Source organism: Rhincodon typus, chromosome 47 (assembly GCF_021869965.1).
Source record: "Rhincodon typus isolate 14 chromosome 47, sRhiTyp1.1, whole genome shotgun sequence".
In the NCBI taxonomy this organism is placed as follows: domain Eukaryota; kingdom Metazoa; phylum Chordata; class Chondrichthyes; order Orectolobiformes; family Rhincodontidae; genus Rhincodon; species Rhincodon typus.
In genome coordinates, this window is record NC_063378.1 from 5,891,373 (window position 1) to 5,914,073 (window position 22,701).

General features: G+C 42.0%; 2 protein-coding genes across 2 annotated transcripts in view; both read right to left on the reverse strand.

The window, feature by feature from the left end:
* LOC109925853 (poly(A)-specific ribonuclease PNLDC1-like) overlaps positions 1-530 on the reverse strand; it is a 31,654-nt gene extending 31,124 nt beyond the window's left edge. The window contains exon 1 of the mRNA XM_048620578.1: positions 236-530. Coding sequence (XP_048476535.1) covers positions 236-530 — 295 coding nt within the window. The remainder of the gene's footprint in view (positions 1-235) is intronic.
* A 5,510-nt stretch (positions 531-6,040) lies between these two features.
* On the reverse strand, positions 6,041-10,901 carry LOC125487929 (probable G-protein coupled receptor 139). The gene is made up of 2 exons (XM_048620579.1): positions 10,832-10,901; positions 6,041-6,945 (listed from the first exon to the last, which is right to left on the reverse strand). The coding sequence occupies exons 1-2, from the start codon at positions 10,899-10,901 to the stop codon at positions 6,041-6,043; spliced, it is 975 nt and encodes a 324-aa protein (XP_048476536.1).
* Positions 10,902-22,701: the final 11,800 nt, after the last annotated feature.

Genomic DNA, 22,701 nt, shown 5'->3' on the forward strand with positions numbered 1-22,701 from the left:
TGTTGTCAGGGAATGGGTGCGCTTTCTTTTTGCGGGGACAAGGCGGGGTGGGGGGTGAAGCAAGGTTAAATTACTTAAAACAAACACTCAGAACATGAGAATCCATTGGGTTAACTTGCAAGGATATCTTTTTAAAAATGACTTGCACACAGATGTGGCCTGATTGAAAACACAGCTAAAATCAAGCTGGGGATTAAACCCTCTCCCCTCACTGTCTGATTTGCAGGATTCTCACCTACAAAGTCACAGTTTCCAATCTCCTCCTTGATCTGAGGATACAGCAATTGAAAATTTGCTGCGGTCACCTCGCACATGTTTCCCTTCTTCCAAATCAATACGCCCTCAACTTCTGGCTCCACGTGATTCATTTGCCGCGCCTTTTTGACGTCAGAGCACGGCCCGAACGGATACACGCCCGGGCGCAGCCAATCGAAAGCTGCCGGGCAGCTTTTCCCCGCCCACTCTACCCGAATGTTGTCTAAAGGGCGTGTCTTGGTACGTCCAACCCTCTCAATTTTAATTGAGCTCATCTTTTTAATCTGCTTTTCGGGATCCCTCGTGTGCGTGTTTGGGAAAGACACTCAAGCCACTACTCCATTCAAAAATGGATATTCAATCATCATAGGCATCACACAGTGTTTACAGTACCAGCCCTTGTAGTGTCTGCCAGATTTTTGGACTCTACTTGGTCCTTCATCTAACCTTTCTCATCTCACCCCATCAACTCCTTCCGTTCTTATCTCTTTTTTTTAATCCAGCTTCCCTCCCACCTCCCAATGTATCTATTCCATCCACCTTAATCTCTGTTGTTTCGTTAAGAACAAATTACCCAGTAATTGCAGCTGCCAGGGGACTTTGCTGCACACACATCAGTTGCCACATTTCTTATAAGGAACTACCTAATTATTTTAATTGGCTGCAAATCACACCTGAATGTTGTGCAAAGGCATTGTTTTTTGCATAATACTGCCGTCCCTGACATTGAAACCAACAAGTTAGCTTTCAACAGACTAACAATAATGTGCTACATACCGGTTTATAGACCTATACAATTCTTAACTAATTGCCAATTCTTGCATCTATTTATCAACTGTTTTCCCCATAAGTCATACTACTGACGATTCAGTGGGTGGTGAAGATGTGTAATCACTTGGTCCTACTGTTTCAGGAGTTCACAATCAAGTTTGAGCTGACTGTGCTGAAACTGTCATCAGATGCCATACACTTTGACCGTATAGTGGTGTGGTGAAAGCAAAGGAAAGGCCACTCGGTGTGCAACACTGACTTGGCATCAGACACTGCCAATTGCAAGGTAATTCTGAATAGGGGAATGCCAGGAAATTCCCGAAAATGGTTGATGCAATCAAAGCTTTGCAGTGTACAGTAGTATCAGATAACACCAGTTCTGAGATTGCCTGTCAGAAACAAGGATGATGAGGAAAAGGGCTGTGAGTCTGCAGAACGTAGTCCTTGGACAGGAGATCAATATCAGGTAGTCAGCTGGTGGTTGAGAGAAGAGACAGGAGCATTTGCAAGAGTTGAAAATGATCTAGGATGCATCAAGCACCTTCTGAAGACTATTTGCATCAAAGCTGATTGATCCATCTTTGCACAATAAATGCATGTCCACCTCCAAACCTACCGCTGTTCACAGAGGCAATCTTGAAATGTTGATCAGTCAAGATTGGATCACAAAGTGGGAAAGGGAATTAAGTGTTGATCAGTTGGTGTGGACATAATAGGCTGAAGGTCCTCTTCTGTGCTGTACGACTGTATGACTCAAGGACTGTGACTCCCCATTCATTCCCAGTTACGTGCATCATGGAAGAATATTGGGTGTTATGGGCCAGATTAAACCCCCTCAAAATATATCAAGGAGATAACCTAGACCCTAACTTTTAATTTATTTAAAGGCAAGTGTAAGGCACTGTGCTCAGATGTGATTCAATTAATTGATCAAACTACTAGGCTTTAAACAAACCACACTTTATTCTTATACCACAATTAAAATACAAACAAAGAAAAGAAAAGAATCGGAATAACTTTATTGAAATGCTTAACAAAAAAGATATCAATTAACTATTACTTGTCAACTGTTCCAATATAGCAGCATCCCATAAGCACAAGCTTGGCAATGGCAAATTCAACAAAACAGATTGTCTCCTATGCTATCTCCAGTTCAAGAGACAGAAGCACTGAAAGAAACAATTTAGCAGCAGAGAGGAAGAACTCAAATTTAGCTGCAGCAGAGAGAGTTGTATATAGCAGCTTCAAACCCCAACTCCAGCTTCAGCTAAAAGCAAAACTAAAACCCTGTGAGCCTGGCTATATCCACTCCTGCTTCGTTTGTCTAAATTAAAAGAACACTCAGGGAGTTCAAAGCTTCTGAAGTAGACATTCTGGCATCACAGTGGTAACACCTCTCTGCGAGAGAAACAGCATGGAACAAATTCCTCTTAAAGGGACATAGCATCACGTGGGCCACTGTCATCATCTCGATAACTAGACAATACACAACAGATAAGTAATACCTGGATTTAGTGACATCCTGGATAAACATGAAGTGTACTGGACTAGGGAAAACCTACCACTGAGGTTTCACTGCACAAGGAAGTCCAGCAGTAACCAATGTCCACCTCCTTTAGAAATATGTAAACACATTCCAGACGGAGCAGTAAAGATTAAAACAGGATTCCAGGGATGACAAACTTCATTCATGCTGACTGATCAGAGAAGGTAGGATTGTTCTCATTGGAGGAAAGAAGTTAGGGAGGAGATTTGGTAATGTGTTCAAAATCATGAGGTGACATGGCAGAGCAGATCAGGAGAAATTGATTTTTGTTGGAGGAAGGATTGGGAGGAAGTGGGCACAGATTGAAAATGTTACAAAGTTGTGTAGCATAATTGTGAATTGGAAGGCAGGAAGCTGGAAATTGTTTGTAAAAAATGATAAGGGAGAACAGTGCATGGTTCCTTTAAGAGATAAAGTGCTTTTCTAAGCTTAGAGATTTATACAGAAAAAACAGTGTCTGTATGTAGCCGAAGATGCACAGTCAGTTCTAAAATTGAAACATGTGTCAATTGGCTGTGTGATTGGAAACCTTAGGCTTGTTTTGATGTTTTGGTAACTAGCTGGAATCAGCCAATTAATTTATACCAATAGCTAAGTGACTGAAAGCTAACTGAATTTAAATCTGATGGTTTTGACAACCTCGGACCAATGCTATTGCAAGAAAATTGATATGTCATCCAAAGTATATAAGGAGAGGGTTTTTGAAAATCGGTGCTAGAACGAACGACCATCTGATAAATAAGTATCTAACTCCCACTAGATATTGCTAAGCTCTCTAAGAAAGCACCATCTATCCAATGAAAGGTAACATGACACTTCTAGCTAAGAGTTCTCACAGAAGACTTCACAGAGAAAACATCCCTGACAGCCGGATCATCAGAAGAAAGGCGTTTTATGATTTGAGAACAGCAAAAGAAAGGTGTTTATGACTGGAGACGATGAAGAAAGCAGAGCATTCCGGAAGACACATTCTGTGTGGACTTTGAGAGACTAAGTTTTATTTTTTTTTTCTTTTGACTTGGGTTATATGAGTAGGACTTGTGTTTACTGGAATAGCATACCAGTAGAATTTTGTTCAGTTAGGGAATAGTTAAGATTTGGTCAGAATTGTTCAGCTTGTTAGTAATTCTGTTAATTTGTTCACTGTTACTTATAAAGTGAATATCAGGGATTTTCTTTCATTTAATCTCCCCTTCTCCAAAACAACGGTGATTCGAAAAGAAGCAGTTGAGATATGAAGGAATCCTTGTTTACGCAGCCAGTGGTGGATATGGTGTTAACTGCTTGACATTGCGGTGGAGGCCAGTTGAATTGAGCCATTCATCAGAGAAGTCAATTATTACCTGAATACACATCTTTCAGGGATGAAGGCAGGGAAGGGGCACCAGCTGTAAGACTTCTTCAGTGAATCCGCACTGACATAACGGGCCAAATCATCTCCCTCTGTGCTGTTACCATTCTGTGATCATGGCAGAGGTAGAAAACTGCATAAAATTATTCTTATCAGTGATTCCTGTTCCTCATCAGGAGATACATTCTTTACAAAATAACATGAGCTTCAGAGTGCAGTTGCTTCCTGGAAGGGGTGAAAAAGGGCATATGGCACTCAGTCAGACTCCACATTGTGGAGACAGACATAGTCTGGAGTGATGCTCAATGTACAGTTCAGCTTCTCACCAAGTGACATGGTCCCTTGGATACTTACACAGGCTCCCAGTCTACAATGGATAACATTCATACCAGACAGTGTCACCCTCCAAACAAACTGCACACTGGGAATCATTCCACGTGCATGGTTCACTGGGAAATGCCCCCACACAGCAGACAGGGAAAACTGTAGCACACTAACACAGACCACATTAGGAAGACCAGCCACTGTAGATATGAACACTTGCTGCAGAATGTGAATCTGTATGTGGAGAGACACCTCATGATACCTCAACATCAGAGGGTAAATTATGAGGAGAGGTCAAACAAATTAGGCCTGTTTTCTCTAAAAGTTAGAGAGTTAAGGGGTGATCTGATCAAAGTTTTCAACAGGAAAAGACAGAATAAATGAAGATAAACTATTTTCACAAGTTGGAGGATTTAAGACCAAAGGGGTATAGTCTGAAAATTAGGGTCAGTGCATTCAGGAGAGATGTTAGGAAGCATTTCTATGCACATGTGTTGAAACTCTCTTCCACAAACAACAGTAAATGCAGGATCTGTTGTGAACTTTAAATCTGAGAGAGATTTTATTTTTTCCTTAGCAAACATATTAAGGCGGGTCTATGGAGCTGGGCTACCGATCAGCCATGAGCTCATTGAATGGTGGAAATTACTCAAGGGGCTGAGTGGCCTCCTCCTATCCCTATGCTCCTATGTTCCTATCATGACCACGCTGACTATATAGTGTTCGAGATCTTACACACAATGTAGGTAGGGATGCGTGCCAGTGTGCAAATCTACACTGAGGGACACTCACATTGTCATTGAATTCTTATTGCCAGGCCCCATTCTTACTGGGAGAGAAACATGTTCCACACAGGAAGAGCCAATACACACATGTTTTAGAACTGTGTAACATACATGTAACATATGACAGCATTGTACACTTCACACCGGACAAGTCACAAACTGTTCACAAGGCCGTGTGTTATAGAGTCCAACACATCACTGCAGAAAATATCAAGGAATGTTCTTGGAACCTATTTTATATTCTGTGCATAGGGGCACTTTATATACTGTCTGACTCCTCAGTGGGAAAGTCACTGACTGTACATATGGTTTGGCAAGGCTGACTCCTCAAAGGGAGTCACAAATTTTGTACATCGGAGGCACCTTGTACAAGGGCAGACTTGAACATGGGACACACACACACACACACACACGCACACGCACACACACCATTACACAGACAGACTCCCGAGTTGGCATGATGCTTATTGCATACATTACTGATTCAGACTCTGCAATCTGTGGAAACATGTTGACACAAGCGCAACCTTGTTACAGAATACAACCCAACACTGAGAAAGACATACATTTTATGCAGTGATACATGTTACATTATCCAATTCTTCTCAACAACAGATGGATAAAGGTGAAGTCGCCATAGCCCTACCAGATCAGAGGGCTGCTCTTTTGTTAAAGAGAGAAGACGGGTGATAGTTTAGGGTCACCACACTTCAGGTGAGGGGAGAGGTGGAGAAAGACAGTTCTTCATGGTAACCTCAGCCAATACACGAGTTGATACTAAGCACTGGCACAGTTTATCAGAGACTGAGACCACTGGGAGAGACAGAGAAATGGTGCAGACAAAGTTACAAGGCATTACAACCTCGGACTTGATACAATGTCATCATCAGAATAATGATCACAGCCCTCTGTACTGTGAATATAAAATGTACTTTCTGTACTGTGGGGACAGACGGGGCTGGAGTATGAAATGGGACTTGATTCTACTGTTTGAAATTGCAGATTTTTCTATGACTTAGCTGATTTGAGAATGAATTTAAAAGGGTAGTTCAGTGCATTCTTCAGTTCCTCCCTGAATTTAGTCTGGGTTATTGCATAAATAAATGTGTTGTTGCAGAGGCTGAGAATTAGTAGCATTTCTCCCATGGATTCAATGCTATTTTTTGTATATGAATAAGAGGAATAATAATGATCAGGAGCGATTCTCCGATATAGGTTAAACACGACATATATCATCCATAACAATATGAAATTACCAGATAAACTGAAGAGTAAAATGATGGATTTTCTCCGGTTCACCATCTCTGGGTCCTTGTGAATTTCTCCACTGCTGATACCCCGCAGTGCCATACGGACTCGACTGGTCACTAAAATAGATCTCACTGTGAGAGCGTTAAGCAGCAGAATCAGAACAAAGGGGAGACATGGAGTTAAAATCAGGTGAAGCAGTTCAAATCCAGTCCACAATGGGGAAGTGTCAAAACTTGGTTTAGAAACACAATACCAAGGAATATTATGAATGGTATATGCAGGTTCATATATAAAATACCAGGGCAATGCCTCGAAACAGCTCAACACACTCACTGTTCCCACAACCACAGCTGATGTTTTCTGGGTGCAATATTTTGTTTTTAGCTTCTGACAACAAATGGCCACAAATCGATCAAATGTAAAAGTGACTGTGAGCCAAACCGAGGCACTTGTGGTTGTAACCATCAGGGTGAGGATGAGGCTACACACTGGAGTAATTTGTAGGAATGAATCTACAAAATAAATTTGGACAATCCAGTTCAATACGACATCAAAGATAACAACCAGGAAATCGGCCACTGCCATTCCCACCAGATAGTGAGTAATACATCTAGAGAGACCACATTTTCCTCGACTCAGGATAACAATTGCTACCAGGTTAACTGGAAGAGAGGGAAAAGAATCCAATAAATTCAAGATCGGACTTGGAATAAAATGAGCAGTTTGACAGGATTGAAAATTAAACCTTTAGGATTGTTGCCTCATCAAATAGTGAAAACACATTCAAAAACAAAATCAAAAATTGCTGGAAAAACTCAACAGGTCTGGTAGCATCTGTAGAGAAATAAAAGAGTTACATTTTGGGTTCAGTGACCATTCTTCACAATAGACCCAAAACATTTAAGCCTGCTTTCTCTCCACAGATGCTGCCAATCATACCAAATTTCTCCAGCACTGTCTGATTTTGTTGCTTGTTCCCAGAATCCACATTTCTTTTTGTTTATTAAAAACATATTCATTGCATCCCTGGACAGCTCTCAAACGATTGAAAAACAATTATCATTAATTGCTTCCTGCTGTCTGTGTACAAAGTACTGCAGGAAAAGGGGTCATGAATTTTATTGAATGGGAATCTGCTGTTTTAACATCAGATTTAAAATCTAGAATTATGCTGCAGGTAGTTTGCAGATTTTGAGTATCACACTTGTGTTGTTGCTCTGGGTAAGAGAGTTGCCAGAGGCTGGGTAAAAACAAAACAAGGAAATTGCTGAGAGAAATAAGAGTGAGTTTGAGGTTTCAATGTTTCAGGCTGAAACTGAGCCAGTGAGTGCAAATGTGAGGGAGACAAAAAAAAATTGATCTGGAGAAGCTGGTGGAAAGCAGGAGTAGATGATTTGAGAAAGTGTCCAAACGGAAGCAACAGAAGATTCAATCCAGTTTAAAAGCTCGGCCGAGACTCAGCTGTTTTTGAGAGAATGTAATCTAATACAACCAGGCTTTGTTTGAGTTTACTAACACTGTAGAAGACCTCATCAGATATATCAGGTGTTTGATAATTTGCACTACACAGTCTTTCTAAATTTAAGTTAAAATATACTAATTAAATAAACAATTTCTTTGTTGAATACTTTGCTTTAAAATTAGAAGATCCATATAATTAATTCAATAAACAAGTCAAAGGAGCCTCAGCAAAGCACATTCAGCTCCTGATGACGTAAAACAGTTTCCTAATTCAATAAATATCTTAAAATTTGAAAACCTCTTCATTTTATCACCATTGAACATTTCCTTAATTATAATTATACTTGAAGTGTTACAATTTGATTTGATCATGATTCTTGCGGATGGTCATACTGGACATATTAGATCTGAAAGGGAAACCTGACTTGATAGATCACAAAATTTTACCGTCAATTTTTTTTTTTCACTGTGGTGCAAAGTTGTAGAAGATTTCTTTTGAGATTGCAGTATTCTTTATAAAAATAACACACACAGGAAAGTAGTATGTATGTACATGTATATTGTGACATAAACAGCAAAAAAAAATACTTCAGAGATAGTAGGAACTGCAGATGCTGGAAAATCCGAGACAACAAGGTGCAGAGCTGGATGAACACAGCAGGCTAAGCAGCATCATAGGAGCAGACTTCAATACTTCAATCCTTTTCCGAGCAATATCCTAAATGAATACTTAATCCCAGTGATGTATTGACTCTGATCTTAGCTTTTGAACAAAATTGACTTTTTAACAGTTGGCCTGGAGATTTCTTTCCAGTTCCAGATCCGAGATTCCTTTTCAGTTCTGAAAGCCATTCCTACAAAGTCTTAGAATGTGGAGATTTTACAAGTTTACAAACCTGTTTTCTTCTCGGATGAAACAGTGCTTCTGAACTGAAATCATATTCTGTTAAAATCAAACTACTAGGGGCCCTGACTAATTTTTTTTTCTACTTGTCACAGAAATGTAAAGCAGCTATTGTCCTACCAAATCATGAAGCTGCTCCCTCACTAGACAGAGACAACCGGTAGTGGTTTAATCTGAGGGTCACCACACCTCAGACGAAGGGAGAGGTTGAGAAGGAGAATCCTTCATAGTAACCTCAGCCACAACAGGAGTTGAACTCATGCTATTTGCATCACTTTGTGTCGCAAACCAGATATCCAGCCAACTGAGCTAACAAACCCCAAAATCATAAAAATCAGCATAGCAAATAATTTGACAGTTGACTTTTTTGTGAGGCACTTAGCCTAAGTCTTAATGCTGTTGGAAATAATGCATTTATTTCACTTTTCCAAATGACGCTTTGACCTTTAAAGAAAATAAACTGCTCAGAACAGAGACCACAAATCTATTGTACTGCTGCTTTAAATTCAAAATTCTCAAATGATCTTTGCATGCAATAAACGCTTAGCAGAATTTTGTCTCATTATTAATACTACTGGAACTCTCTCACTCCAAGAAAATGTTTTCTCACACACCACCCGCTTACAGTTAATATTTCATAACTATTTCTCTGTCTCTCCTTACATTATCCTTTTTGCACTGTGTGCAAATCCATGTTATTGTTAATGGAACACAATGTGGAGCTGGAGGAACACAGCAGGCCAGGCAGCATCAGAGGAGCAGGAAAGTTGACATTTTGGGTCGGAACCCTTCTTCAGAAATGGGGGAGGGGGAAGGGACCTCAGAAATAAATAGAGAGAGGAGGGGCAAGGCTGAGGAAGGTAGGTGGGATGGTGATAGGTAAGTGCAGGTAGGAATTGGTGGGGATTGATCGGTGAGGTAGGAGGAGCGGATAGGTGGGAGAGAGGATGTTTCTGAGGAAGGGTCACTGGACCCAAAATGTCAACTCTGTTTTTTTCCTTCACAGATGCTGCCAGACCTGCTGAGCTTTTCCAGCAACTTTGTTTTTGTTCCTGAGAAGATGGACAGGTTGTGTCAGGTCAAGGAGGCAAGGATGAGAGGGAGGTTGTTCATGGGATGAGGCTGGGGGTGGGGAGATTTTGAAACTGATAAAGTCCACATTTAGGCCATTGGGCTGTAGGGTCCCAAGGCGGAATATGAGGTGCTGCTCCTCCAGTTTCCAGGTGGCGTCATTGTGACACTGGAGGAGGCCTAGGATGGACTGCTATGCTGGCACTATCCCCCACCTCTCCCTCTGCTCCCAAACATGGGTTTGGACAGATATGAACATTTCCTCCAGATATGCCCTAGAAAAATGGAAATACCTTTACCTGTAGTTGTAAAATGCATTGCTAGATGGTGCCATTGCTCAATGAATGATACACCAACATCACTACTGCCATTTATAGCTGATAGATACATAGACTCATTTATAAATCCAGCAGATATGATGCAAAGAACATCCCAAAAATGAAGATCAAAGCTGTCACAGAACAAACAATAAGTGAGTGGTGAAGGAACAAACTATCGGTCTAGTGGCATAGCTAAGGTCAATGAGAGTGGTCCGTGTGTGGAGCGAACTGCCAGAGAAAGTGGTGGATACAGGTTCACTTACAATGTTTAAAAGACATTTGGATATGTTCATGAATAGGAGAGGTTGGAGGGATATGGACCATGCACAGGTAGGTGAGACTACTTTGGGAACATGGTCAGTGTGGACTGGTTGGACCAAAGGGTCTGATTCCATGCTATATGATTTTATGACTCTGTGACTAATAAAGATCAGCTCTGACTGAAGACAATAACATGAAACCAAGACAGAGACAGACAGATGAGTGATCATGAATGACAGCAGCTTATAGTCTGAAGATTCAACAGCTTCTGATGGTCTTGTTCCTCGTCTTGGCACAGAGACCTGATTTTAATACATCCTGAACAGAGAATAATCCATTAAGTGACTGTTCCAGGATCAGATCAACAATCATCATTACAGTATGGCAGTTTCTGCCAGGATAGAAGCTGAGGAGATTCCACAGCAGTAACAGAGAGAGAAAATCACAAACGAACAATCTAAAATAATACCAAGCACAGCAGGAAAAAGAATAACATTGACTTAAAACAGTGCCAGTGTGATAACAACTTACCAGTAATTCCAACAGCTGCACACACAGGGAAGTAAATAGCTTGTAACCAAATGATGACAAAAACTCCCATTTCTGTGAGAAGCAGCTTCTGTGTTCCAGCAGCCCGCTGCACTGGCACACACTCTATTTCAATTGTTTATAATGGGTCCTGACTCATGCAGGGATAGCTCTCCACTACACAGTTATATCTCTGAGCATTGTCATAAGTTACATTCACTTGAACAAACAACTCTGAGTCAATGTCATAACTTGCTGACTACAAAGCAAACATCTCTGACTACAATGTCATGGATATTTTCTTAATTAAACATCTCATGAGAATAAACTCAAATGTTGTGCTCTTACAGGAATGGTTTCACTCACAGTTTTACATCAATGTATTTACCATGTTCACTCCTGTGCATTATATTGTGAATGTTACTGGTTTCTCTGCCATTTACACTGAATCTGAGAACATCAGCAGATGCATTTCACTCTGTCGCTGCATTTTACCCTGTTAAGATATGAACTTTGATTCTCCAATCCTGTGAATTTAGGAACCATGTGCAGGATCACTGCAGGCATATGATGGTACAGAGAATAAATGAGTTTCAATGGCATTCCTCTCTTCACTCTAACACCAGACATGTTTCCATGTTTTGTCCACGTGTTAACCATTCAGATCCTAAATCGTGTTCTGCTATCCAATGAGATCATGGCTGATCTGTGGCCTAACTCCAGATACTTTTGGTATTTGGCCCCAATCTCTTGATACCTTTGTTTCGCAAAGAAAGTATCTCTCTGAGATGTACACAACTGATCCTGCATCCACTGCCATTTGTGGAAGAGAGTTCCAAACGTCTCCCACACTTTGCATCTGGAAGTGCTTCCTAACATCTCTCCTGAATGCTGTGGCCCTAATTCTGAGATTGTGGCCCCTAGTTGTCAAGTATGAAACTAGTAGGAATAGACAATCTTTATCTACTCTTCCTGTTAAAGTCTTCAATCAGACTTTAAAGCCTCCAGTAAGATTAGAAATAATTCCTTACAAATTTTGCTGATGGTGCTAAACGTGGTGGTATGGTAACAAGAGAGGATGACACCAAACGACTGCCACAGGACATAGATGGATAGATAGGGCAACATGTAACACAATCTTGCACCCAGAGTGTCTTGGAAGAAATTAATTATCCTTTTCAGGTGGCAAAGGCATTCAGGCAGCGACATCCGTTGTGTCCATCTCAGATTCTGACCCCTGCTGGGTCTACTTAAAGAAGACAAGGCAGTGCACCCCATCCCTTCAGGTCAAATTCAGCATTGGGCTCCAATACTAAGTGTGTATAATTACAAGTTGGAACACCGTCTGGGAGGTCACCTCCTGCTGGAAGATACACCACCATTGATTCCGCCACTGGAAGAGTCTGTAATTGTTTTAAATCTTTTGGACACACCTCCAATCACAGCTGACAATATCAGACTTTGGATGCTGAAACATCCGGTCACTGGTGGTGTAGGAGGAAATCTAAGGGCCGTCACAACCAGAATTGAAACCTTTTTTGGATGCAGAGAGACAAGATTACAGTACAGATGGCATATTACAATGGGAAGCAACAGTGATTGTCTCAAGCAAAGGTTGCTTCCAGATACTGGCTGAACTCCATCAGCATTTCCAAAAGGAAGATGTTGATGAGAAGTTATGTCTGGTGGCCAGAATTGGATGCAGACATAGCTGCATTGGTGGGGCAGTGCCCAGAAGTGCCAACAAAGACACAAATTGCTGCCAACAGCTTGCCAACAATCATGGGATTGGCCGGCTATACCCTGGACTTGGTTACACATCGATTATGCTAGTCCTTTCATGGGCTCGATGTTCATAGCCATTGTAGCTGCCCACTCAAAGTGGCTGAAATTGCGTAGAATTCATTCATCAAACAAAGGGAAGATGATAGAAAACTGTGTCCATCTTTTGCAATACATGGACTCCCAAAGGTGTTGGTCACAGATAATGGGCCATCGTTTACCAGCAGGAAATTTGAGTATTTCCTAAAGTTGAATGGTAATTGACATATAAGGACAGTTCCATTAAATTATTCATTAATGAGATGAGGGCATCACTGGCCAGGCAGCTTTTGTTACTCATCCCTTAATGCCCAGAGGGCAATTAAGAGTAAACCACATTGATGTGGGTCTGGAGTCAAATGTAGTCACAGGTAAAGATGGCAGTTTCCTTCCCTAAAAGACATCAGTGATCCAGATGGGTTTTTCCAACAATCAATAATGATTTTTGGTCATCATTAGATTCCTATTTCCAGATTTTTATTGAATTCAAACTCCACCATCTGCCACGATGGGATTCAAACCCAGGTCACCAGACTATTACCTGGGTCTCTGGATTAATAGGCCATCGCTAATACCATTAGGCCATCATCTCCACTGGCAGAAAGAGTAGTCCAAACTTTAAAGGCAGGTTTGCCAAGGGAAGCAATGGCCTAGTACTATTATCACTAGACTGTTAACCCAGAGACCTAGGTTATGTTCTCGGGACCCAGGATCGAATCCCGCCAAAGCAGATGGTCGAATTTGAATTTAATACGTACCTGGACCTAAGAATCTAATGATAACCATGAATCCATTGTCAATTGTCAGAAAAACCCATCTGGTTCACTAATGTTCTTAGAGAAGGAAATCTGCCGTACTTAACATGGCCTACATGTGACTCCAGACTCACAGCAATGTGGTTGACTCTTAATTGCCCTCGGGGCAATTAGGGGTGGGCAATAAATGCTGCCCAGCCAGTGATGCCCTCATCCTGTGAATGAATAAAAATATAGAAACAGCCCAGAGTTTCACAAGATACCAAACTGTACTGGTTTCTATTTGATTATAGGACCACCCCTCATGCAACTCCAGAGATAGCTCCAGCTATGGGGAGAAGACTTTGCACCAGGTTAAATCTGATCTTCCTGGACCTTTGTTGAGGGGGAGGGGGCGCGTGCGAGGGTGAAATGACATGAAAAACACCAATGCTGGATACAAGACTCCATTAAGCGAGAGAGACAGTTTACTTGAGAGAATGAAGCTTGGTGTAGGAACCACAGGAATGGCCCTGCATGGGTAAGAGTTATGGTCGGCTTGACGGCAGGCCCAGTGATATTTAAAGTTCAGGTGGGTACGATGGTCCTGAACAAGCATGTGTACCATATGAAAGCTGAAAACTCACAAATAGTGTGGGAGAAAAGAGTGCCCAGCTCCTCAAAGATCTGTTCTGGAACCCATGGGTTCTCCTCCTCTGTCAAGCATTGGTGGAACTTCCTGACTTCAAATATGACCACCAAACCTTCCTTCTCTATCTGGGCATATTTACAGTCTGCATTAACCAAAGTCCACGTGTTAACCATACAGATCCTAAATCGTATTCTGCTATCTATCATGGCTGATCTGTGGCCTAACTCCAGATACTTTTGGTATTTGGCCCCAATCTCTTGATACCTTGATGCATACACTATTGAGTGCTCCTCTCCATTGGGCCACCTATGAGCTAACACTACCCTGATACAAGGAGGCATCGCATGTCAATATCAGATCTTGCTTGGGATTATAGTGTGCTAACACGTTAGAAGATATCACTGTGTTTATTACTCATTCACAGAATGAGGGTGTCACTGGCAACACCAGCATTTATTGCCCATCCCTAATTGCCCAAAAGGCAGTTAAAAGTCAACCACATGGCTGTGGGTCTGGAGTCACATGTAGGCCAGACGAGGTAAGGATGGCAGTTTCCTTCCCTGAAGGACATTAGTGAACCAGAATGGATTTTTCCAACAATCAGTTCATGGCCATCATTACACTCTCAATTCCAGATTTTTTTAAAAATTGAATTCAAATTCCACCATCCAGCATGGCGGGATTCAAACCCATGCCCATAGAACATTATCTGGGTCTCTGAACTAATAGTCTAGTAATAATACCACTAGGCCATCGCCTCCCCATCAAGTGAAGCTTCTTCACTTCCCTGAAGGCTATGACTTGGCTACATGACCATTTCCAAGGCTGACCCTTTTCCAAGACTTGATGCAAAGGTGCCAGGATGGAGGCCAGGTTATGTATGAACTTTATGTAATAGTTCACCAGCCCAGGGAAAGACCTAAGCTCAGGTACAGATATGAACGCCTTCACTTTATCTTCCAAAGGGTGTAACCTGGTCTTGTCGACTCTGTAGCCCAAGTAGGTTACTTGGGATACCTAGAAGAAACATGTTTTCCATTTTGAGGCATATACCTGCCAGGGAGAAATGTTAAGGATTATGTCCAAGTTCTCTAATTGCTCGTTACTGGTCTTCGCAGTTATTAGCATGTCATCTAGATAAATGGCAATCTGAGATAGACCTTGTAAAATGTTCTCCATTGTCCGCTGAAAAATTGCACAGGCTGATGCTACCCCAAACAGGCTGATGCTATCCCAAATAGCAGTCTCATATATTGGTTCAAAGCCTAATGGCATACTTCTGGGAATTCTTAATAAACCGCAATTGCAAGTATGCATGGATAATGTCCAGGTTTGTGAAGGACAGCTCCCCTGCCAATTTTGCATATAAATCCTCCATGAGAGGAACTGGGTGTTTCTCCAGCTGTGAAAAGCGGTTTACCATTTGTATAAAATCCCCACAAAGGCGAACTGACCCATCAGGCTTTATAATCCGTATGACCAGTGCTGCCCATTCTGCAAACTGGACTAGCTTGATGACTCCTTCACTTTCCAAACTTCAGTTTTTCGCCTCTAATTTTGCCCATAAGGCAAATGACACTGGATGGACCTTGAAGAATCTTGGAATTGCTTTCTGGTCAATGTACGAGGTAGCCTTGGCTCCTTTGATAGTCCCTAGATCTTCCTGAAAAACTTCCGGGTATTTAATTAGGACTTCACGCAGGCAGCCATTTTCTCATTCCAAAAATGTTGAGTCAATCTAGGTAAATCTTTCTCAACCATTTTTGGCCATCAAGCTTGGGCCCAAGCCTTTTACTACAGTCAGTGGTAACTGAACCAACTGTTTCTCATAAGAGATCGGAACTAAAGTGGTATCCTTGATCTGTAAAGGCTCCCTGAAATAGGTTTAAGTATAGCCAATGTCTTCCGCAAACTTAAGGGGTGGATTCCAGAGTGAATTTTGTTAACGATTGGTTCTGTAGTCACTGAAATGGCCGCACGTCTATCCACCTCCATTAGAACCAGGTGACCACTTAACTAGATGTTTATTTTGATTGGTTCTGATTTGAATGTTGCTAAACAATTTAACTGTTCCAAACCAGGTGGACTTAGTAGGTGGACTTTCCACTTTGTGCACTCTCCTCGATTCCAACCTGTGAGTTCTCTTACATAATTCAGGTCCAGTGGGACTCTATACCGGCAAAACTACAATAGATTGCTAGCCTTCAGCCTCGAGAAAATTTTAACTGTTTGACTGAGGATTGACTTTGTTTTGGGGTTTTGCTGTGGGCTGACTGAGAGTCCCTCTGCTCAGGATATGTCCTGAATGAAGCTATGCAATTGCCTGCATTCAAGTGGTGTTCCCCAAGCTCAGTCAGCCTGGTGAGGGTGTCAACTTTCATCAACGTACCCTGCAGCTCGTATGCTCCACTTGCCACATTTTCCAATCATAAAGCCAGTTGTCCTGCCTGTTTGAACTCCAGTAGGGCTTCATTTAGGAGGTGCTTTTGTATGGTTACATCATTGATCCCACATACCAAACAGTATCTCAGCATCTCATTAAGGGTTAAACCAAAGTCACATGCCTTTGCCAGTCATTTTATCCTTATTATAAATCCATTGTTGCTACTGAAATAACTCAACAGAAGCTGGTATCCCATCGCCAATCACCCGTTATTTACGTGTCAAGCCCTTGATACTGATCAGCTCTCCCAGAGATAGCTCTTAGAGTGAGCAGAACCCCTGATGCTTCTGTTTATATCTGTCAGCCGGGGCTCCCTGATTGGCCCAGATTAACAGCCCCAATCAGGGAACTCATATTCTATGGGTCCACCTGGCCGACCTCACTACAATCACCTACAGACTGATAGGCTGTGATTGTTTTCCTCAGAGAAGAGAAGGGCTGAGATGTAATCTGATTGAGGTATACAAAACTATGAGAGGCATAAACAGAGTAGATCATAAGAAACTCTTCCAAATGGCGAAATTGTCTGAGACCAGATGGCACAAATTGAACGTAAAGAGCCGGTTTCGAGGAGAATTGAGATTTTCTTCTACCCAAAGTTAGTTGATATAGGGAACATGCTGCCTGAAAGTGTGGTGGAAGCAGGTACTCTAACAATGTTTGAGAAATGGCTGAATGAGCACTTAAAATGCCAGGACATTAAGGTTTTAGAGTAGATTTGTAGCTTGGGTTGTGGATGTTGTGGTTGGTTGGCTCGCAGATCTGGTTCGTTGTTCCACAAATGTTTCATTACCCTGCTGGGTAACATCATCAGTGCAGCCTTCGATGAAGCGCTGTTGTGTTTTCCCGCCTGTCATTTAAACTCTGGTGTCCGTTGAGCTAGATTACCTCACTTCCGGTTTTCCTTCGCAATAGAGTGTATACGGGATCTAGCTCTATGTGTTTGTTGATGGCTTTCTTAGTGGATTACCAGGCTTCCTGTGCTTGAGTCTGCTTTGCCTGTCCCAGGATCCTGGTACTGCCCCAATCAAATTGGTGGTTTTCCTTATCCATGTGGATGGAGGTGAGTGAGTATTGGTCGTATCTTTTTGTTGCCAGTTGATGTTCGTGTTCCCTTGTGGCTAATTTTCTTCCTATCTGTCCAATGTAGTGTTTGTCGCAGTCTTTGCAGGGAATCTTGCATATGACATTGGTCCTGTCCATAGTGGGTAGTGGGTCTTTGGTCGGGGTGAGCAGTTGGTATAGGGTTGATGTGGGTTTGTGTGCTACTCTGATGCCCAGTGGTTGTAGGAGTCTTGTGGTCAGTTCAGATGTGTTCCTGATGTAAGGTAGTGTGATGAGTGTGTCAGGGCATGTGGTATCTTCCTGGTGTTGGTTCATGTGATAGGCATCTTCTGACCCAGTTTTTCAGGTATTCATTGTCTTTGAATACTTGGAAGAGGTACTCTTCTTCTCTTTGGCGTAGTTCTGTTCTGCTGCAGTGTGTTGTTGCCCGTTTAAATTATGTTCTCACGCAACTTTGTTTGTGTGTGTTAGGGTGGTTCCTACTGAAATTCAGTACTTGGTCAGTGTGTGTGGCTTTTCTGTGTACCTTTGTTAGGAATTCCCCATTGGTCCTGCGTTCCACCATGATGTCCAGGAATGGGAGCTGTTTGTTTTTCTCCTCTTCTCTGGTGAATCTGATCCTGGTGAGGGTGTTGTTTATTAGTTTGTGTGTTTCCTCTAGTTTGGTCCGTTTAATAATGACGAAGGTGTTGTCCACGTAGCGCATCCATAGTTTTGGTTGGATTAGAGGAATGCAAATAATAGTGAATGGAAATGCAATGACAAATGCATTTCCACATAGTTAGCTGTGAAGACATTGATTTCAGGACCAATGTGATTGACCAGAATATTAAAACAAATTAAAAGGTCAGAACCTCAAAGTTCTAAGAGTTTCAGGGCTCTGTCTTCACAGGTTATTGAAGGGTAGTAGTCAGGTACAAACTCTAATCAAAATAATGAAGATAATCGCATAGAAAGTCATATCCCTAAATGTGCTGATGACACAACATCGTAGACAGATTGGATGACAGCATAAAACTACAAAAATTTCGAAACTGGAAGAAGGGTCATTGGACTCAAAACATTAACTCTGTTTCTCTCTCTAAAGATGCTGCAAGGTCTGCTGAGTTTCTCCAGCAATTTCTGTTTATGTTTCAGATCTTCAGCATCCACAGTTCTTGGTTTTATTCCTGGTAAGTACATATTGGCCTTGGATGGTGACCCATCCCTGAATTGGGACAGTCCTCCAAGCACTAGATTTTGCAAAGTGTGCTGTCTGTAGTCCCCAGTGTGGTTGCTGGAGAGGAATTGCTTGACTGAATCCTTGTGAACATCAGAAGAGCAGTTTCCATCAGTCAGTGGGAAGAGTAGAGCTTACAAATCAAATCTGGGGTCAGCCAGGGCTGTCGTCCCTCCTGTACTGGGTTCATCAGTTACATTGTGAGTTTTGGTGAGACCATCAGAAAGGATGTGGGTATAAATGGGGCAAGAATCTCACCTGTGTGAGCACTCAGGTCAAAGGCTCCCTTTACAATGTCAACATCACTGTCTTCTGCTCAGATCCACGTACAGTGTGCAGTCTAATGTGTATCTGTGAATCGGAATGGCCCGGAGGATCCAAGGAAAATCAAAACAGGAATAATGTATGCTCCCTGGGAACTGAGGTAACTGACCCTCTGTTCCCCATTCATTGTTAGATCAGATAATGTAAACTTGCTGGGATTATAGATTGGAGAGACTGAGGCTTGCATGACCAACTGGAAGACAAGTGTGGCAGTGTTGTAACTCCAGACTGCAGAGATATTGTGTACAAGTTCAGAGAGAAAGGGCAAAAACATACCCATATCATTCTCATTCTGCTGGCCAACTTTGTGTGCGTCGATGACCCTGGCTACACAATCAAACGTGCTGATGCTCTACCTATCCCTGGTCATGTGAATGATGGGTCTAACCACATTGAGGTGTAACGCTGCCTAGAGTTGGAATGTACTATACCCCCTCCAGCAAAGTTTATGGGAGAGAAATAGTACCTTTCACCGCAAGTCCATCAAGCAGTGATCAGCGGGTAAAGCATCCAGAGGCTGTGATTAGAGACAAAGCAGATAGTAGACTTGGTCCAATAGCTCTCTGAACAGACTGTATAATATCCAGAGCGCAGTGAGACACCAAATTCAGACACAGTGCCAGAGACAGCATGACTTGGAGAAGGAACTTAGGCTCAAAGTGTTCACATTTCTTTTTATTCTGTAGGTGGCAGTGACTGAGGCATCATTATTGCTCATCCCTAGTTGCCCCTTGAGAAGATGGTAGTGAGCTGCCTTCTTGAACCACTGCACACCACCTGCTGTAGATAGACTCTGGGATTTCAGGATATTGACTCAGCCACATGAAAGAATGACAATATATTTTCAAGTCAGAATGGTGAATGGTTTGGAAGGAGAACTTGCAGGGGGTGTTGTTCCCATGTATCTGTTGCCCTTGCCCTTCTAGGTTGAAGTGGTTGTGGGTTTGGAAGGTGCTGTTTTAAGGAGCCTTGGTGATTTTCTGCAGTACATCTTATAGACGGTTCACACCGCTTCTACTGAACATCAGAGGTAGAGGGAATGGATATTTGTGCACAGAGTGCCAATCAAGCGGGCTGCTTTGTCCTGGATGGTATCTAGTTGCTTGAATGTTGTTGGAGCTGCACCCATCCAGGCAAGTGGGGAGTATTCCAACACAGTCCTGACTTGTGTCTTGTCAATGATGGACTGACTTTGGTGAGTTAGGAAGTGAGTTACTCAGTGCAAGTTCCCTAGCCTCCGATCTGCTCTTCCAGTCATTAAATTTTAATGGTGAATCTGGTTCAATTTCTGATAGTAAGAGATTCAGTGATGGTAACACCATTTAATGACAAGGGATGATGGTTAGATTTTCTCCTTTTGGAGATGGTTATGTGACGTAAATGTTACTTGTCAATTGGCAGTGCAAATCTGGATATTGTCCAGGTCTTGCTGCATTTGAATATTGACTGCTTCCATGTCTGAGGAGTCATTAATGATGCTAAACATTGTGCAATCATCACTGCATGTCTCTCCTTCTGACATTATCATAAAAGAAAGGTCATTGTTGAAGCAGTTGAAGGTATTTGCTCAAAGGACAATACTGTAAAGAACTCCTGCACAGATGTTACGGAGATGAATGACCTCCAACAACCACAACACTTTACTCCTGCTGAAGTCCATCATTACTATATCAATTCTATGTTTTATTTCATCATTTTTAATATTATCTAAAATCCCCAAGTATCCAATTTCTTCTTGGGTACTTGGCAACTTTAACGCCATTTTTTTTTGTTGTTAATCTCAGCTTTTCAATTACCTGCAGCCTGGGAGTTAGTTCATGTCGACTATTTGGATGTTCCCAGACCTGATCTTACCAAAAGAAGTGTTTGTACAGTACCTGTATCCATCATGTTGTTAACTTACTGGAAATGAGGATCAACCAGTAAAGACATGTCTTTTCCATCAACTATTCATTGCATTGAATTCTTGAATTGCTTCTTTCCCTTTAATGACCAGTTCGAAATACTTATATAACATGCGTGTGATTGTAAATGTAGAAATGAGCTGTGGGGACTCTTGTGACTCAGTAGTAGTACCCCTACCTCTGCCCCAAGAGGCCTGAGTTCAGGTCCCATCTGCTCCAGAGGCATGTCATACCATCTCTGAAAAGGTTGATTATAAATATCTGCAACTACGTTAGGGGATCTTGATCAAAACTAATATGATTTCATGAGGTACTTATACACACTCATTTTAGAATAGGTGGCAGTCAGCGTGATTGGAGCCTTTATTTCCAACAGTGAGACCAAGCGGAGGCTCGGAGACCGTTTTATAGAGCACCTGCTCTCTGTTTGTGACAAACGACAACACCTTCCAGTCGCTAACCATTTCAACTCCCCCTCCAACTCCCTGGGCGACATGTCCATCCTGCGCCTCCTCCAGTGTCACAATGACGCCATCCAGAAACTGGAGGAGCAGCACCTCATATTCCACCTTGGGAGCCTACAACGCAATGGTCTCAATGTGAACTTTACCAGTTTCAAAAACTCCCCACCTGTGGCCTCATCCCATAACCAACCCTCTCATCCCTGCCTCCTTGACCTGCCACAACCTGGCAACTTGTCCATCTTCCACCTATCCGCTCCTCCCACCTCACTGACCAATCCCCCCATTGCCTACCTGCACTCACCTATCACCATGCCACCTACTTCCCCCAGCCCCACCCCTCCTTGCTCTATTTATGTCAGAGCGCCCTTCCCCTTCCCCCATTTCTGAAGAAGGGTCCCGACCCGAAATGTGAACTTTCCTGCTTCTCTGATGCTGCCTGGCCCACTGTGCTTCTCTAAGGTTTAAATCAAAGCATTTTGGCAGGTCTGCACCAGTTTGGAGGCAGTAGAAAAGATAAATCAACTGCTTGAGACTGATAGGAGATCCTGTGACATACCTTCCACAGATTACTGACCTTCACACCACCAGCACAACTTGCTCAGGGAAAACATACCTTGGAAAAAAAAGTGATAGAACTATGCGAAAATAGCTTTGAAACTTAAATAGCTGTTTTGCTGACCTTATCTAAAGGATATGGAGATGGTTTTCATTTTATATTAAAGGTGTTTACAGGCCAATTCCATTTGCACTTCAATAGGCATTAAAGTTTGAAGCTCCTTGAGTTTATCAGAATGACAGCACTGAGTTTAATCAAGCTTAAAAAATAAAGTATTAAAATAAACAGATTTCTAAATTCTGTAATGTACGCACGTACATAAACAAGCACATACACACTAATATGTAAGCAGTGTGATGGGGCACAGGGGAAATAGAACAATGGGAAATTTGAGGAGAATGGATGGAAAGTGGGTAATGTTTGTCCAGATATTGGGAATAATATCAACCCCACACAGACTGCACTGGTTAAAGAAGCTCGTTCACTACAACCATCTCATGAACAACTCTGAATGGAGAAGACATGTTGTTCCTTTCATTGATGATCACATATTAATAATGAAAAAAAAGTGATGAATTAGCTATTGAGATGTTAAAGTGATTGTATGAGGAGATCATGTTACCAGGAATCAGATGTTGAAATATTAAAGCAATAAATTTGAAACTGTTTAAGCATGCTGAGCTGAATATTT

Bases quoted from the DNA above. Each gene is read 5' to 3' on its own strand.
- LOC125487929 (XM_048620579.1), bottom strand. From the start codon at position 10,901: ATGGGAGTTTTTGTCATCATTTGGTTACAAGCTATTTACTTCCCTGTG. The intron at 6,946-10,831 runs GTAAGTTGTTAT...CCTCTCTTCCAG, and splicing joins TGCAGCTGTTGGAATTACTG to TTAACCTGGTAGCAATTGTT.